Below are 17,500 nucleotides of genomic sequence, written 5' to 3'. Positions count from 1 at the left end.
GCCGATTGTCTTTACACTTCCAGTGGAAAAGAAATCTAAGGCAACGAAGATAAAAATGGAGATTGCCTGGACCAAATGTATAGCAATCCCCGTTGATTTCCTTCCAATCAAGTTTGGGACTAAAGAGGCGATCACATTCGCCGGCAACTCTGTGATGTAGACAATGATGTTGTTTATGTAGATATCTCCTGGCAATGCAGCTAGCCCAAAACTAGTTGCGAAATAAATTAGACACGACAGAAATGAGGCAAAGCCTAAAATAAAATTATAAACAATAGCATTTTTTCTAAAGATACTGATAAAGTTTACGAAATTGCTGGTTCTATTTTTCCGAGTTTCTTCGTTTATTATCGGAAGTCTCAATCTAACTAAATTAGCCTTCTCCACTTTATTCAATTTGGCAATTTGGAAAACAGCTTTCATGGCTTTTGCTTCTTTATCGTGAACTATCAACCATCGAAGACTTTCAGGACATTTCAAAACAGGCAGAATGATGATAAGAGAAAATACTCCGTTAAAAATGTGAATTTCTTTCCAGTTTTTGAAGAAGAAAGCACTGACAGAGAATACAAAACAGCCCAGACACCATAGTGGCAAACTAGCCATGACAGTTCGCCATTTTGGAGTGGCAAATTCTGTCATGTATACAGTCGAGGTGTTGAACACCATTCCAGTAGAAAGGCCCAGAAAAAAGCGGATAGCTGCAAACATTTCCCATGATGACGAGGCTACCGAGAGAAGGGAAAGCACAGAATGAACCAATCCCATGATGCATAATATAGATTTTCTTCCATAAATATCGCTCAAATAACCTGACAATAACGTCCCAATTGTCATCCCCACCATTTGCAGGGAAATAATCAATGACGATTTCCAAGCCTGATCACAAATCAGTCCAAATTCGGTAACAATCGTAGAGGATTCTGGGTGGAATTCGACACGCCCACATTCTGAAAATCCTCCACACGATTGGTTGAATCCGTCACTGTCATCCGATGGCGGTCCATTCTGCTCCTCGCGCTTCCCAAAGTTTCCCAGTTCCTTATAGTTTTTGCTCTTGATATTTTCAATAGCGAATGTTGTGTTGTCTAAACATCGCCATCCGGGGTTGTAGCCTCCAAACGCCATGAATACGGTGCTGGAAGCACATGCTAAATACGTCAATGAAACACATCCTGTCAAAAGAGTTTGGAAAAGGCCACACCCTCCTAGCTGACGAAAAAGCGAGTCGGTATTCATTGTGCCTGAAAATTAAAAGAAAAAAGTATAAATTATAAATTATATATATACATTATATATATATATATATATATATATATATATATATATATATATATATATATATATATATATATATATATATACATATGTGTGTATGTGTGTGCGCGCCTGACGTATTGTGTAAGAACGATGTTATGTGTTTAATTTAGAACAATAGATACAGGATGAATAGGTGACAAAAACTAAAATCCAAACCTCTATAATATTTGAATTCTAAAATCACAAACATATATTTTGGTTCACCCCGACATAATACCATTTTGGGGCGATAAGTCAAGTATATGATTATTTATTATATCATCTATGGCATTCACACTTTTTATAATTCTGTAAAAGTCGGTAATTGGTGCGCCGCTTTATCGGATCATCCGCTTAAATGGAAAGACGTGTGTGTGACAGAATATTTACGATATGAATGTTATTGATTAATCTGAGCGCATGCTGGTTAAATAGAAGAATACCAGAGCCTCGCTCAGTAAAAGTTTTCAGGTTAATTTTCTTTTCCAAGTAAAACAATGTGAATTTTATCATTAAATTAAAGAAGAATGGAGTCATCCAGTGGCTTCAAAAAAGCAACAACAGCAAAGTCGGTTAATTGACAACAATTGCATTGAGCCTATATCACCCATTCCCTGTAAAATAAGTATATACTTTAGCCAATTACCAGTCTTGGTGAGCAACAAACGATTACACGAGTGAGAGAGAGATGCTAAATAGGCAAATATTGGTTTTCTTTTGACGAGGCATTCCGCGTTGATTATAAATGTATGGGTTATTGTGTAACATGATTCGAGTTAAACGTAGCGAAGACTGGAAAATAAAACTTACAAACAAAAATTAGTATCCTCTGTATTTCTATATTATAATATAGCCACTTCAAATTGTATGTGTTGTCTTGATAAGTTGTTTCATTGGAGGCCACAGGCGAAATCGGGAATTTGTAACACCTGCTTTAGTGGAACGATTTCAAGGTAACGGTGCTGTTCCGATTGAGCGGCTTGCACTGTATTGTGACGTACATCTTTGACGATTATTTCATTTTTACGACTGTCAGTCATCACGCTAACTGATGGGCATGGCGTGGGAGTTATAAAATGTCATCCATCGCATTAAATTGATAATTTATCGGGAATTTTAAAATAAAGAAAAATAAATTTCAAATAACAAAAATATGCTCGAAGAATAAAAATTATAAGATTTTTGAACTCCTAAGCTTGTAATTTCGAACGAGTTTCAAATGCCGCATCGTGACCCTGGCAGCGCTTTTTGGAAACGAGTTCGAATCTTCAAACGAGGATGTCAAGAATCTTATTTATCACCATATTCTTCAAACGACCACAAATACTATATTTGTTCTTACCAAAATATAGTGTACCTATTCTTCTTTTTACAATGATTAATTCTCGAAATCAACAATTTGACATTAAAAAGTTATCATTGTGGTCAGGATAACTTTACGTACCAAATTCTATTTTTAGTAAACTCGCATGCGGCAGAAAATAAATTTTTATCCATTGAACTCCAACGTTTATCATAATTTTTTTAAAAAAAAGGATAATAAGGTGACGTCCGGACATTTTAAAATCCCCCCCAATCAGCTGCAATACCCTGTGACGCACACATACTGAAAGAATTCAGAAAGGCCTCCACATCTCCGTTCGGAGAACGTAGAAAACCTGATGGTTATTTTAAATCAACGTGTACACATGTTAATGTCCGATAACCCCTATTGAAATGGACTCGTTGTTGTTGTTGAAATACTTTCAAACCAAGGCAAAATATTGCCCATTACAAGAATGTTAAATTAAGCCCATAATTGTTCTGGGTTATCAAATATACTGATATGTGATCGACCCTCTCAAAATCGTTTTAAACCTGAATCAACGTGTACACATTATGCAGGTCTGACATTAATACCTACCCCAATTATGGGCCTAGTTTAACATTGTTGTAATGGACAATATTTTACGTCATTTTTTTTTAGATTTCCATTACAACAATGAGCCCATAAGGAGTGGGTAATCAGACCTGAAAACAATTGCACGTCGACAGGAATGAATCAGGTCCCGAAATGTAATTTAGGATTAACATGACAGGAAATACGAACTTTGAATTATTTTTTTAAAATTGCAATGCAATTAATATAATGTATTCTCTACCAAAGCACTACATTCTAAGACAAGATGATAACACTCTACGCAACAATGCGATGGTTTACAATTTCAATCTCAAGAACAAAGAAACAAAGAGGCCAAGGACAGCAATAGTTATAACACTAAGACGGGACATCAGACATGTTGGCCAACAGTTAAAATCAATTCAAGGTCATGGAACAATCCGACAATGTGCAAAAGAACGACGGACATGGAAATTGTCACCTCAACAATAATCAAAAGTAAAGAGCGATGAGGGCTGCTTGAAGCCTTGGATCGTGATAATACAAACGAAATGGGGATAATGGAGAGGATTGAGATGAGAACAATATAGACAATGGACGTTTCGGGTACAAACTCTTCGTCGATCGTGAAGATACAAAGGAAAGAGTGATAGTGGAGAGGATTAGGATGGGAACAATTCAGACAATGGACGTCTTCGTCGATGAAGGGTTTGTACCCGAAACGTCCATTATTTGTATTGTTCCCATCCGAAGCCTCTCCATAAACAGTAATCAAAGCAGCCCAGAAGGAAATGTATATCGACCATAAGCTCTACATAAACTGACGAAGATTACTGGGTACTGTAAATGGTGCAGCTCGAAGCTCGAAGAAATAAATAACAATGTGAAATTGAATGTAAGCTTCAATTTAATATACGAAATAAAGATAAATTGACGTTTCGGGTTTCCCCTTTATCAACAAAACAGGATGAATGAAACACTACAGACGAATGAGATAATGTGGTAGTGGCGTTGTTAAGATGAATAAACAAAAACAGAAAAACAGGTTTTTGTTTATTCATCTTAACAACGCCACTACCACATTATCTCATTCGTCTATAGTGTTTCATTCATCCTGTTTTGTTGATAAATGGGAAACCCGAAACGTTAATTTTATCTGTTTCGTATTGAAGCTTACATTCGTTTTCACATTGTTATTTATATCGGACGAAGAGACACGAACACCTATGTTCATGTTCGAGGCAAACATTCCATTTTCAGCACTAAGTTCATCCCGAGATAAAACCGCTTTCAGAAAATGGATTACATAAAATATCTAACATCCATTCTCACACGTAAGCACAACTAATCACCTCTGCTTATTGAAAAAGGAATCAAAACAGTAGCCAGACATCAACAGTAATAGAAATACATAATATTGTCGACTGACAACACAAAACTACATAATAGTAATATTAATAAAGATCTAAATGTGATTAAAGCCATACTTTTCATGGGACGTGAACTTTCTGTCAGTGATAATCATTCTATTTTTGTTTCAATAACAAATCCCCGTCTGAAGTGAGAATCGCTTAAACGAGATAGCGGATAACCAAACAAAAAATCGTTCAATTGAACAGAATTTGAAATATTGTCATTATCCTCTCTTTGTTATTATTAACAAATTATTCTCTCTGGGCAAAAATCGTTTATCTCCATACTACCGCTAGACTGGTTGGTTTCTAGTTACACTTTCATCGTCCTTTTCTTTCCTTCATTCTTTCAATCTTTCTTTCTTTCTTTCTTTCTTTCATTTTTCTATTTCTTTTTTTTCTGTTTAAAACCCTTTGCCTTCTTTCCTTCTTTCTTTTTTCCATCTTCTTCTTCTTCTTCTTCTTCTTCTTCTTCTTCTTCTTCTTCTTCTTCTTCTTCTTCTTCTTCTTCTTCTTCTTCTTCTTCTTCTTCTTCTTCTTCTTCTTCTTCTTCTTCTTCTTCTTCTTCTTCTTCTTCTTCTTCTTTTTCTTCTTCTTCTTCTTCTTCATCATCATCATCATCATCATCGACGTCGTCATCGTTGTCGTCTTCTCTTTCTTATTGATAATACGCACTTCGTTCAGGCAAAATTGTAGCAGCCTTTATCATTGACGTGATAACAATCGTGTATCCATAATTCAGGTGTATTATGAAATGAATTATGCAATTCCGTGGTAACAGACAGCTGCAGCATTCATAGTTAAAAACCAATCCTTGCTTTCTTTAAAAAAAAAGTATACTCGCCACACATTTACGTATCCAGTGATAAAGTCCCTTTGATATGGGTTTAACTGTATTTTAACTGTATACCATAACGTGGTGCTGAAATTAATGGCTTATACCATTCATGTCAATTCAACAATTGTTTAAACAACACCACGGCAATAAAATTCACTTAATTAAGCGTCAGCTGTAATATGTGATGCGATTTAGATTATTGCCTCCAACTCCTGTACTGTTATGTCAAAATAAAATTGAGCGACGGCGTTGTAAACAAAAAACAAAAATTAGAGCATTAATAGAGAGCAATATATATATATATATATATATATATATATATATATATATATATATATATATATATATATATACATAATAGGACGATCTTCTGTCTTTATTTGCTTGGTCAAAGGATTGGGAGTTGAATTTTAATATTTCCAAATAATTATTATAATAATTTGTGGCATTTATATCGCGCATTTTCATCACTGTTTGATGCTCAATGCATGTTACAAATAAATATACAAAAGTTACTTATATAAAACGTACACCACAATGATATCAATAGTAGCAGTGTATGAAATATCGTATCAATATCATGAAAACGTAACGGTAAAAAGGTAGTGCTTTAACAATGATTTAAAACTATCAATAGATGTTGCTTCTCTTATCCGTCAGGGCAGGTCATTCCACACAAGGGTCCCAGTGTGGGTAAAGGAACGGCCGCCATAAAATTTATAATTATAATTATTTCTAAGAGTAAGCTTCGTAAAATCGGTAGAGGATCGTAAATTCCAAATGTCACGTTTTACATATTGAAGAAAATAATCCTAAAGTAGGTATCTATTTCACCGATGAAGAACATAATAATTCTTTGATTGAAGTGTTTTCAGAGAAGGATGTTGGTGTGACATTTTATCCCACTCTCATATTTGATCTACATATTTATGATATGATTAAAAGAGCAAATAAGGTGGTTGGAATTATAAAACGAAGTTTCTCTCATTAAGAATATACTATTAGTAGGAGGAATTAAGCTAAAACCGTGCAAATTTGGGTTGAAAGCATGAAAATGTGTAAACAGGTTACCAATACCCTAAAAACCCCATCTGCCATAGAACCACTCTGGCAATCAATCAGAACGTTTCGGTTTAAGACCTTAGATTTTCCCTATTACAGCTATATTAAACAAGGGAAATAACTGAGTACATACCTATGTTTTCTTCATATTCATTGTATTAGGGGGAATTAGGTAGCAATGACTATGAAAAATGTTTTTTTTTTCTCTTTTTGAGGAAAATTTTTGTCTAAAATCAAAGCCCTATCTCCACTGAGTAAAAATGTTTTTGAATTTTAAAAATCCATTCGTAAATAAACAAGTTATGCAGTTTCAAATGTGTCATTTATTTGGATGACCCGCAAAGAGGAAAATAACGCGAAAATATGGGACGCTTTTTCGGCATTTTTTTTCGACCTTTGGTTGTATCTTGCGTAATAAGTGTGAAACTTGAAGAGCAAATTAGGATGGTGTTTTGTAAAATACGGGAAAAGTACTCGTCATATTCATATGAAATTTTACAACCAAAAAGAAGAAATGTTCATGTATTACTTGTCAGCGACAAAACCTCCACGCCCGGTAGTTTTAGAAATATTTTACTCCAAAGAGTAAAAATCTATTTTTAACGGTCTTTTGGTAATTGCACGAGTTTTGTCGCTTGACATAATCTAAACTGACCTTTTTTCTAACTGTGTGCCAACTTTCAGTCATATTCAGCAATAAACAGCGTCGTAATTAATTTTTAAAAATAGCATATACGAAACGGCTTCGTCCCATATTTTGACGCGAATTCGGGCACTTCGTAAGCGAAAAAGAGGCCCAAAGATTTGTGCGGGATAGTCATTGCTAAATTAGGCTAAAACCGTGCACGTTCGGATTGAAAGCATGAAAACTGGCATACATGTAGCTAAGACCCATATAAATGACACCTGCTATAGAACCACTCTCACAATTTTTCATAACAGTGCGTTTTTCCCCTATATATAGCATTACTTATCCATGGAAAATAACCACGAGAATACAATTTGCGTTCAATAATTTAAATAGGTACATTGTTGATCATTTACATTAGCTAACAAATGGCTTCGGGTGGGAACAGTACAGACACAAGGGAAAGCTGAAAACATAATACAAAATGTAGTAACGTGTGTATTCCTGGGGGGGTTGATGCAAGAATGAGACGTTATCTGGTGTTATCTTGGCGTTATTTCGTTGACATAATAAAATCTTGTACCTACCATTCCCTCCTAGTTAATGTTGCCGTTGTAATTGTATCTAAAAACATCAAACACAATCCTTTTTTAGTCATATGTAATATTCTTCCACCTCTCTCTCTCTCTCTCTCTCTCTCTCTCTCTCTCTCTATCTATCTATCTATCTCCCCCCCCCCCTCTCTCTCTCTCTCTCTCTCTGTGTCTCCCCCCCCCCTCTCTCTCTCTCTCTCTCTCTCTCTCTCTCTCTCTCTCTCTCTAGTTTCTTTCTTTCAAAGACACATCAACATTCACTTATGAATTATAATAATTTCATATATATGGAATACGCAAATAATGCTAGGGTTTCATAACGCTACATTAACTGCACAGTGGTTGCCAGAAAGACATGTAAGACATATTTCATACAAAACAAGCCATCAGTACAGAGTAATTTTAGGACAACAACGGATAGAACAGTCGCGGGTGATGGAACCGGAGTTTATCCCGGTTTCTATAGCGTGAAACGGACAATAGCAATTGCATGATAGCATTTTCATAGGACACTGGTATATCGCAAAGTACGTTCCGTTAGATACAATAGACCCAGCTACCCAATCACTGCTGGCTGTACCAGGAGGTCCCTTTGCATGTGAAGCGAGTGCTCTACCAACTGAGCTGTCTTGACTCCCAATGTCATCAAGCCTGACCAAAATAGACTATATAAAACAGGTAAAATGATTATCGCAGTATTTTTGAAAAGAAAAAAATAATTAGGGGGAGGGGGAAAGGAGCACTTTGTTAACACCTGTTGCCGACATTTAATCCAGCTGTGTTCTGCGTGTCCGTTTGTCTATCCGTCTACCCGTCTGTATTAGTGTAGTTGATTATACTTGATGAATCGGAGACACAAAAATCTATTATCTATAGAATTTTGCAATATAGAAGTCCCTCAAAACTAGGAAAATTGAATAAGATTGACGATTAAACAAAGGATATCATCGCTAAGTCTCTCCTTACATCTGTCATTGTTTAACTGTTGTCTAGACCAAGCCCCCCCCCCCCCCTCCAATTGCAATCGCCTAATATCTAATGGCCACAGAAAAGGTCAGACAAACCCATAATGTAAACCCTGCCCTCTTTTTGTCTCAATTTGCGTGGTGACACACTACTGTCGCATTAAATCCAAACCCACTCTCGATTCTTCAACTTGCATTTGTCATGTTGAATTTTAATTGTGAGATTTTGTTTGATTGATTTCTTGACTTTGCCATTTTTTGAGGTCGAAAATTTGTTGCGATTAACCAAAGCCGGTTGCAATAAACCAGTGACTTTTATATAGAATGAATTCCATTTTCTTGGGGAATGTTGCGGTTAACGGAAAGTTGCGATTATACGGAGTGGACTGGATTAGTATTTAGTATTTCTTTTTTTTTTAATGCAAGAGCATGAAAAGATGCATTGTATAAAGATAGGTAGTAAAATAGATAATAAACGCATACGTTGAATACTGTTTCTTTCAAAACAGCTACACAATTATAAATACCACAAAAGGCATAAATATCAATAATAATAATAATAATAATAATAATAATAATAATAATAATAATAATAATAATAATAATGATGATGATGATAATAATAATAATAATATTAATAATAATAATAATAATAATAATAATAATAATAATAATAATAATAATAATAATAATAATAATAATAATAATACTAATAATAATAATAATACAGTAATAATAATAATAATAATAATAATAATAATAATAATAATAATAATAATAATAATAATAATAATAATAATAATATAATAATAATAATAATGATAATAATAATGATAATAATAATAATAATAATAATAATAATAATAATAATAATAATAATAATAATAATAATAATAATAATAATAATAATAATAATAATAAGCCTTATCTGTGGTCGTCTCAGAGAATGGAAGACTGCTGGCCAGAAATAAGACCAATGCTGTATAGTGATGTCGTAAAATGTAACGCTCAAGTGGCCGGTTTCAGGTGAACCAGCCGATTTTGCACCCTAAGCAGTCTTATCCATGTTCTCCACGCATAATGTTATTCATGATATTTTGGTACTACCGGACACTTATGGAACATTAAGGTCCAACCGGCCACCTTTTTAATAGTTTTCAGTTCATAAACAGTTACAGCAGATCCATAGGTTCAGTTTGTATAATATCTGCCGGTCATTTGTCAATTTAGGGTTCGATTCCAGCATTCCAAGGACTTTGAAGGACTCTTTCCATAAATTGGCAGAATGTTTCCTTCCCCCAAGACGACTGCCATATATTCTCATAAGTAGCTAGACTAGATCTAGACGTCTAGATAGATAAATAAACCCGTTTATGTTCATTTTCACCAGAGAAAGACAAAAATAATTTATTCAAAACAATTAATAGGGTACATAATCATAACGCAACATGTCACTTGCACAATGTACAAACGAACGTGAAATCACTGATCTCCTCCTCACTCATCCCCAGTATCTTCTCTCTCTCTCTCTCTCTCTCTCTCTCTCTCTCTCTCTCTCTCTCTCTCTCTCTCTCTCTCTCTCTCTCTCTCTCTCTGCCAGTACATCCTCTGTGGTACCACCTCCCACACTTGCACCAAATCCATCCATCCAGGTTCCTATCAATTCCACAAAAATCACATAAACGTTCATCTTTGTCATTCACACCACATAACTCATCCATATCCATCTCAACGTCAGACCTGTCATCATACACAACCATCGTATCATCATCCTCTGAACTAGACTCCACTCTTTCTTCCACTCTCCTCTTCTTGCCCTTCCCCTTCCCTTTATTTTCTGCCTCCTTCCTCTTCTCTTCCAACTTTTTACCTTTCTTCTGTTCTTTCTCCAAGCGCTTCTTTTCCTTCTCCTCCAACTTTTTCTTCGCCTTTTCCTCCCTGTTCTTCAATGCCTTTGCCTTCTTCTCTTCCTGTTCCATTTTCTTTGCCGCCTCCGCTTTATCTATGTTCTCGTGGTACTCCTTGAAGGATGCATGTGACACATAGGAGGGGGGCTGTACACGAGGCGCTCTTGTGGACTTTCAGCTAGACGAAACGGGGAGTGGGAGGTTGTCAAATGTGGGCTGTGGGACAACTCTGTTCCAGAGTTCCAAATACTTCGCGTAGTCTGGTTCAGAGGCTGTCGCTGGAACATTCCTGAACTGGCGTCGTCGCACATTGAACATATCAACAGTGGACCAGCCACAGGCAAGTGTGTGGTTGATTAACTGGCATGTGTAGAACGCCACGTTGTCCAGATCCCGACACCCACACTTGCCAGGTGTTGAAGAAAGAGAAACAAGGTCGGGGTTTTGTTGACTGGTAGCTGGGAATATCGAGTCATGACTGGCCGAGGTGGAAGGGCAACCATCATAAAAATCAAGGCCAGGGTGAGCAGTGGGAGGTGGTGCCACGTCATGGGGGGCTGAGGTGGAAGGGGAGACCTCAAGGCCAGGGTGAGCAGTGGGAGGGGATGTCACGTCATGGGACCTGCCCTGGCACAGGCCACCATACACTTGACTAGTTTCTTCTCCTCCTCTGCGGTCAACACTGTATTTTCCGGCCATCTTGTCCATCAGGGTTGATTTCGGGACAGAGTAGGTCGTAGCGGTCTGGCGGAATGAAAGATTTTTGGTGCGGATGGCATCAAGTGCAGCATCCACACTCTTTTCAGTATACTTTGATCGCGGCATCTTGGTGCCTGTAACAATGTGAAAAAATTAACTTTATTTAGATATTAGAACTTCATTTTCATAGACTGGCTAGTCTAATAATGTAAATTTTCCTTTAAAATGGTGAACATAATATAATTTTAGGGAGGCCTTCCGAAAGCTCCTGCATCCCCAGTACTTTTTTATAATGTTCTAGTAGGGGGTTTGGGAGGGGGAAAAGTTTTATTTTTAAAGTCTCCCTCCTCCCAAACCCCTTACCAGAACATTATAAAAAAGTTTCCCCCTCCCAAAACATTATAATACTGGGGATGTAGGTATAGACGCTTTCGGAAGGCCTCCCTAATTTTATAATAATAATAATAATCATGGTAAACATAGACCGGTCAGCAGAAATACAAGGAAAGCATTGCAACAAATAATATTATAGACGTCTAGAATAATAATAAACAACTTAATAAACCCGGCCGGTTTCACCTGAATCGTTTAAATTTTCTTTGGTCAAACCGGCCACCCCCCCCCCCCCTCCCCACTGGAGCTAAAATGAAAACCGAACATCGTCAGACGATCTAACCACAATCAAACGATCCTAAAATAGCATGTAGTGCAGTGGTTGAGCCGAAACTCCTTATTAATAAAGACGTATAAATAGCTTAAATAGCAACTTCCTTGCACACCTTGGAACCCATAACAAAGAACGGGATACTTACGTTTTGCGAGAAATATCTCGATGTAAACAGGATTCTTTGACTTCTCCTAGATTGCACTCATTGAAACGTCAGGAAAAACGTCGCACGAGACGTCTGCTTAGTTACTAGACATATGCACCGGGAAAAAAAACGAAATACTCTTCAACAGTCGTAACGTCACTTCCTTCCTAATGACGCATGGTAACTTAATAACACTGGTTCTTAACTATCGGAACAATGGCGGACGCCCGTATGAAATATTTCTCCGGCGAGCATAAAGAGTATCCAGAGGAAAAAACCCACATACATTTGATCATGTTTTGACTTTTACACATTCTGATCACAAGACATATGAAAAGTTCCAGCCAGCATGAAAAATAAAAAGGAATGATTTTCTTTGTTTAGAACCAAGATGGCCCGTTGCCGGGCGGCGTGACATCAGACTATTGAATCGTATTAGACATCGAGTCGGGTAGCGTCCGGTTTGACCCGTGTCCGGTTTGACCTGAATCTACTCTCACAATAATATACTTTATGTATTTAAAAAAACGGAAATTCGTTTAAAGACGAGGCATGCATAGAAATGTATAAATAGAAAGTTAAGAATTTATGGCGACAATAATATATATATATATATATATATATATATATATATATATATATATAAATAAATTTTACAAAGTGAAATATGATGTCCCTGAGACCCCTAGTTTGATTTTATATGTAAATGCATAAAAATTTATAAAAATAGAAATTAGAATTAATGGCGACACTTTACATATTAATTCATTAAATAATTAATTAATTAATTAATACCTACAGAGGGAAATAAAGAAGAGACTGTTCCTGGCAACGGTAGAGTCAGTGCTTCTATATGGAGCAGCGACATGGACTCTTACTAAAGCCCTTGAGAAGCAACTGGACGGCTGCTACACCCGTATATCTGCGGATGGCCCTCAATGTAAGCTGGAAAGAGCACATAACAAATGAAGAGCTCTACAGTGACCTTCCCCCAGTGACCTCGAAGATTCAAAAGAGAAGACTGAGACTTGCGGGGCACTTCTGGAGACACAAGGAGGAGATTGCAAGCAGTCTTGTTCTCTGGGAACCACCTGAGCGAGCCAGAGGCAGGCAGAATAAAACCTACATTGACTGTCTGCTAGATGACACAGGAATGGACAACACCCGGGAGCTGCGCACGCTTATGGAAGACAGGACAGAATGGCGAAGACTTGTGGCTCATGTTGGGCGCCCCAAGGGGCGGCCTAAGTAAGTAATTAAGTAAGTAATAATTTTTAAAAAAAAATATATATATATAATAATAATAATAATAATAATAATAATAATAATAATAATAATAATATAATAATAATAATAATAATAATAATAATAATAATAATAATAACAACGATCATTAAGTTCATGAAGTATTTTACGATTTCTAATGCTCATAGGCATCGGGTAACCTCAATCATACAAGAATTTAAAAATTTTAATCAACATATTTATTTTCATTGATTTTAGACGTTTAATGACACGTGGAACACACGTGTATCATTTAAACATCAGAAAACGTAAGACAATAGATTTCGATAAAAGAAAGAACAGGAGTAGACAATAGAAGACGTTTTACATCTGTATTTATTCTGAGATAAAACCCATCACCATGTTAGAGCGGCAATGTCTTCTTGTGGCGTGACACTCATCTTCGGATCGGAAAGTCCTGGATTCGAGACCCGCTCAGAGTGGTGCATAGTTGAGCCCTTGAAAAAGACTCTTTACTCGCAACTTCTCATTTTATCCAGGTGTAAAATGAGTACTTAGTTGTTAACAGCATTTTATCTGCAGGAAAAAAAAAGTAATATTGCCTAACAGGTGTCATGCCTCGTCCGACATGTTAAGTGTTGTTGTTGGCTAGGGACCCCTTATGACGCGATTGAGCATTGTGTAGTGTAGTGGATATTGCTCTTTATTAATGCTCACGATACATGACATAGACTTGTCTACATTGTTAGATCAAAGGGACGGATGTCGCAATTTCGCACGTTCTTCACATTTCACACAGAGTTTCTACTAATACTAGTAATACTAGGTATGTGTCATCATCAGTTAGAGAGACTGATCAGCAAGTTCAAAGAGGTGAGTTTCATTCTTTGTGTCTTCTCATTAATTTGTGAAATGTTGGTTGATAGTTGTGTAACATCTGTTCCCTGTTGTCATATCTGGTCCTGCGATCATGATCGCCTCGCTCCGGCCGATCCGTGATTTCTTATGGGCAAATCCATTCACCTGCTATCGTCGAGGTCGGATATTGGCATATTGGCGCTGGCTTCCGGCGACAACAGACGTGTTGTGAATGTTTACGTTTTTTCTACACACATTTTTATTCATTTATCATTCAATCGCCGGAATTTACGCCTAATTTTTATTCAAAATGGATGTGAAGTATAGATAGTTCGAAGATGACGTCACTCAGGCCTTTGTTATTGTTTTTGCCATCCGCGTTTGTGAGTTGTTCTCACTAAACTGTATTAACCAGACTACAAAAGTTCATGGTTACACAGAGTTTGTGTGTTGGTCCAACACACAAACTCTGTGTAACCATGAACTTTTGTAGTCTGGTTAATACAGTTTAGTGAGAACAACTCACAAACGCGGATGGCAAAAACAATAACAAAGGCCTAAGTGACGTCATCTGCATACTATCTATATATTGTTCCTGATTTTTATATTTATTAGTACATTTATAAGCATAAATGGTGTTTTAGCCTGTAATTTTGCTGCCAAAAGCCTATCGATAATATATAGATAGTATGCAGATGACGTCACTCAGGCCTTTGTTATTGTTTTTGCCATCCGCGTTTGTGAGTTGTTCTCACTATACTGTATTAACCAGACTATAAAAGTTCATGGTTACACAGAGTTTGTGTGTTGGTCCGTTATACTTCCGGATGGCAATGTTGTGAACTCCTTGGCCAAGCGCATTCTATCTATACTCCAGAGACTCTCCAATCCCTCCAACCCGTGTCACCCCCACCACCCACTATTGACACATCGTTTATTAAAGTAAGAAAGAGGGGGAGAAAAGGAGGAATAAAAACAAAATTCAACAGACGGCCTGTTTACTCCATTAGGTTTATCTGACCACTGCATGCTCTTGCTACTCCCCACTAGTGCCGCGCTGAAGACCGGTCTGGACCGGCGGTCCCACGGTCTTTTAGCTGTGAACCGGAGACCGGTCCCATAGGGGAAGACCGGCGGCGGTCCTCACTTCTTATCACCTTTCAACGGTCTCGCGCCATAGCCTACTACTTCCCCAGCGATTCGTTGCCTCGGTAGCCTATCTTCCACCAATCACCACCCATCCCACTTAATTAATCGCACCCACCCCCTTTGCCATACACTAAACGACACAGACGACCATAGAGGCAGACAACCACCTCCCTCCACTCCGCAAACCGCCCTTTCGGGTGTGAGATGGGGGAACAGGAGGCGCACGCCTTGGACGATTCCATTATACGGGGTAAATTTCAAAATTTACTACACCATAATGATCGCAATGACAATGATCTATGGTGAAGGCATGACCCCTCTTCTCTAATGGGTTATTGTTTGAAATGTATGTGACTACTAAAGATGTGTCTGTTTTGTGTGTGTGTGTGTGTGTGTGTGTGTGTGTGTGTCGAACCTAGCAAGTAGCAAATCCGATTTTTTTGTTTTCTTTTGTCCATCTCTTGTCACCACTCCTTTCTATCGCAGTGTTGTCATTTAAAATAATACAATAATATTAAAATTTCGTTTGGTGTTTTTACTAATCAAATAATATGAGTTTCATTAGTTTCTTCCTTCCAAAAAACCCAGTTATAACGTCTGAATTTTTAAAAAGTCCAATAGAATATTTGGGGACCCCGATAGCTCAGTTGATAGAGCATTCTCTTTATACGCAAAGGGCCAGAGATCGATCCCGGGTGCAGTCGAGTTTTTTCTGAATCCCTGTCTACTCAGCAATGAATGGGTAGCTGAGTTTGTTAGATCTGGCGAAAAGTCACCATCGAACCCTCTTATTACCTCATCCACCCCCTCTTATTATAACTTCACGTCTCTCTCTTACTCTTCAATGCTCGCTGCCCTCTAATGTGTGTGTGTGTGTGTGTGTGGGGAGGGGGGGGGGGTAGGAGTTGCGTGTGTGTATCAACGCCACGAACAACTCGATCAACGCCTTGGGCGATGCCATTATCTCCGTTAATGGGGATAAATTTCAAATTTTATTAAATTATCGAAGTAACAATGAAGTACGGTGAGCAAATAAAGAAGGCATCACCCCTCTTCTCTAATTAGGTTACAATTTGAAATGAGTGTGACTACTCCGTGTGTTTTACTCCTATAGACCACGGTTTTCATCGTGTAGCGGTCTTTAACGGTTCAAGAATGAACGATCCCACGGTCTCAAAGGTCAAACCGATTCGAATTTCCAACAATCTCTCAGGAATGTTCAATGTCGAAAAGGACCGGTCCTAGGACCGGTCCTTGCGGTCTTCATTTCCCAAGGACCGTAGGACCGTGGTCCTTAAGCTTGCCAAGGACCGCCCCGCACTACTCCCCACCTACCGCCCTGTTTTTAAACGTGTAAAACCAGTAAAGAAAAGTGTACAGATCTGGAACGGAAGTGTGTGTGAAGATTTGCGTGGTTGCTTTGAATGCACTGACTGGAATGTTTTTATCGAATCATGTGATAGTGTGGATGAGCTGAATGACTGTGTGAGTGGGTATTTAAAATTCTGTGAACAGCTAATGTGTTGTAAAAAAAAGAAATAAAATATTATCCTAACAACAAGCCTTGGATAAGAAAAGATCTAAAACTTTTATTGAACCAAAAGAAAACTCTCTTTACTAGTGGAAACAAAAAAGATCTGAAAATAAAACAAAAAGAGATAAAAGAGTAGGATCTAGTTGTAGAGACAAGTACAAAAATAAAATTGAAAAATGCTTTTCTTCTGGGGATATACGGGACACGTGGCGGGGGCTTAAAACTGCTGTGAACTATAATCCAAAGCCCACAAGTATATCAGAAGATATCGGAATTGAAACTCTAAAAAAATTGTATTCACGTTTCGACACAGCAAACAAATTTGATATTGAAAATGAAAAACATAAATTAGACAGGGCTTTGGAAGATGAAATGACTATTGAGGTCAGTGAAGAAGAAACGAGATTCGTATTTTCGAAACTAAACGAGAGGAAGGCTGCTGGGCCGGATGGATTGAAAGGAAAATTATTAAAAGAATGTGCCCATCAGCTTTCCCCCATTTATACACATATTTTTAACTGGTCCCTCCAATGCGTTTCGATCCCTGAAATTTGGAAAACTTCAAAAATTATTCCGGTTCCAAAAAAAGAAAAACTTGAATCTATGAACGATCTCAGACC

The 17,500-nt window shown here is 37.4% G+C and overlaps 1 protein-coding gene across 1 annotated transcript in view; it reads right to left on the bottom strand.

The window, feature by feature from the left end:
- The window catches only part of LOC144979552 (uncharacterized), a 9,500-nt gene extending 1,933 nt beyond the window's left edge, over nucleotides 1–7,567 (bottom strand). Inside the window, exons 1-2 of the mRNA XM_078926275.1 lie at nucleotides 7,535–7,567; nucleotides 1–1,244 (exon numbers count right to left, since the gene is read on the bottom strand). The exon at nucleotides 1–1,244 is cut by the window's left edge and continues 1,933 nt beyond it. Of these exons, the coding sequence (XP_078782401.1) occupies nucleotides 1–1,239 (1,239 nt within the window). The 5' untranslated portion in view covers nucleotides 1,240–1,244; nucleotides 7,535–7,567. The remainder of the gene's footprint in view (nucleotides 1,245–7,534) is intronic.
- Between the last annotated feature and the right edge of the window lie 9,933 nt (nucleotides 7,568–17,500).

Source organism: Berghia stephanieae, chromosome 9 (assembly GCF_034508935.2).
Source record: "Berghia stephanieae isolate SIO BIC M18660-M18661 chromosome 9, UCSD_Bste_1.3, whole genome shotgun sequence".
Lineage (NCBI taxonomy): Eukaryota > Metazoa > Mollusca > Gastropoda > Nudibranchia > Aeolidiidae > Berghia > Berghia stephanieae.
This window is presented reverse-complemented; position numbering and strand designations above follow the sequence as displayed.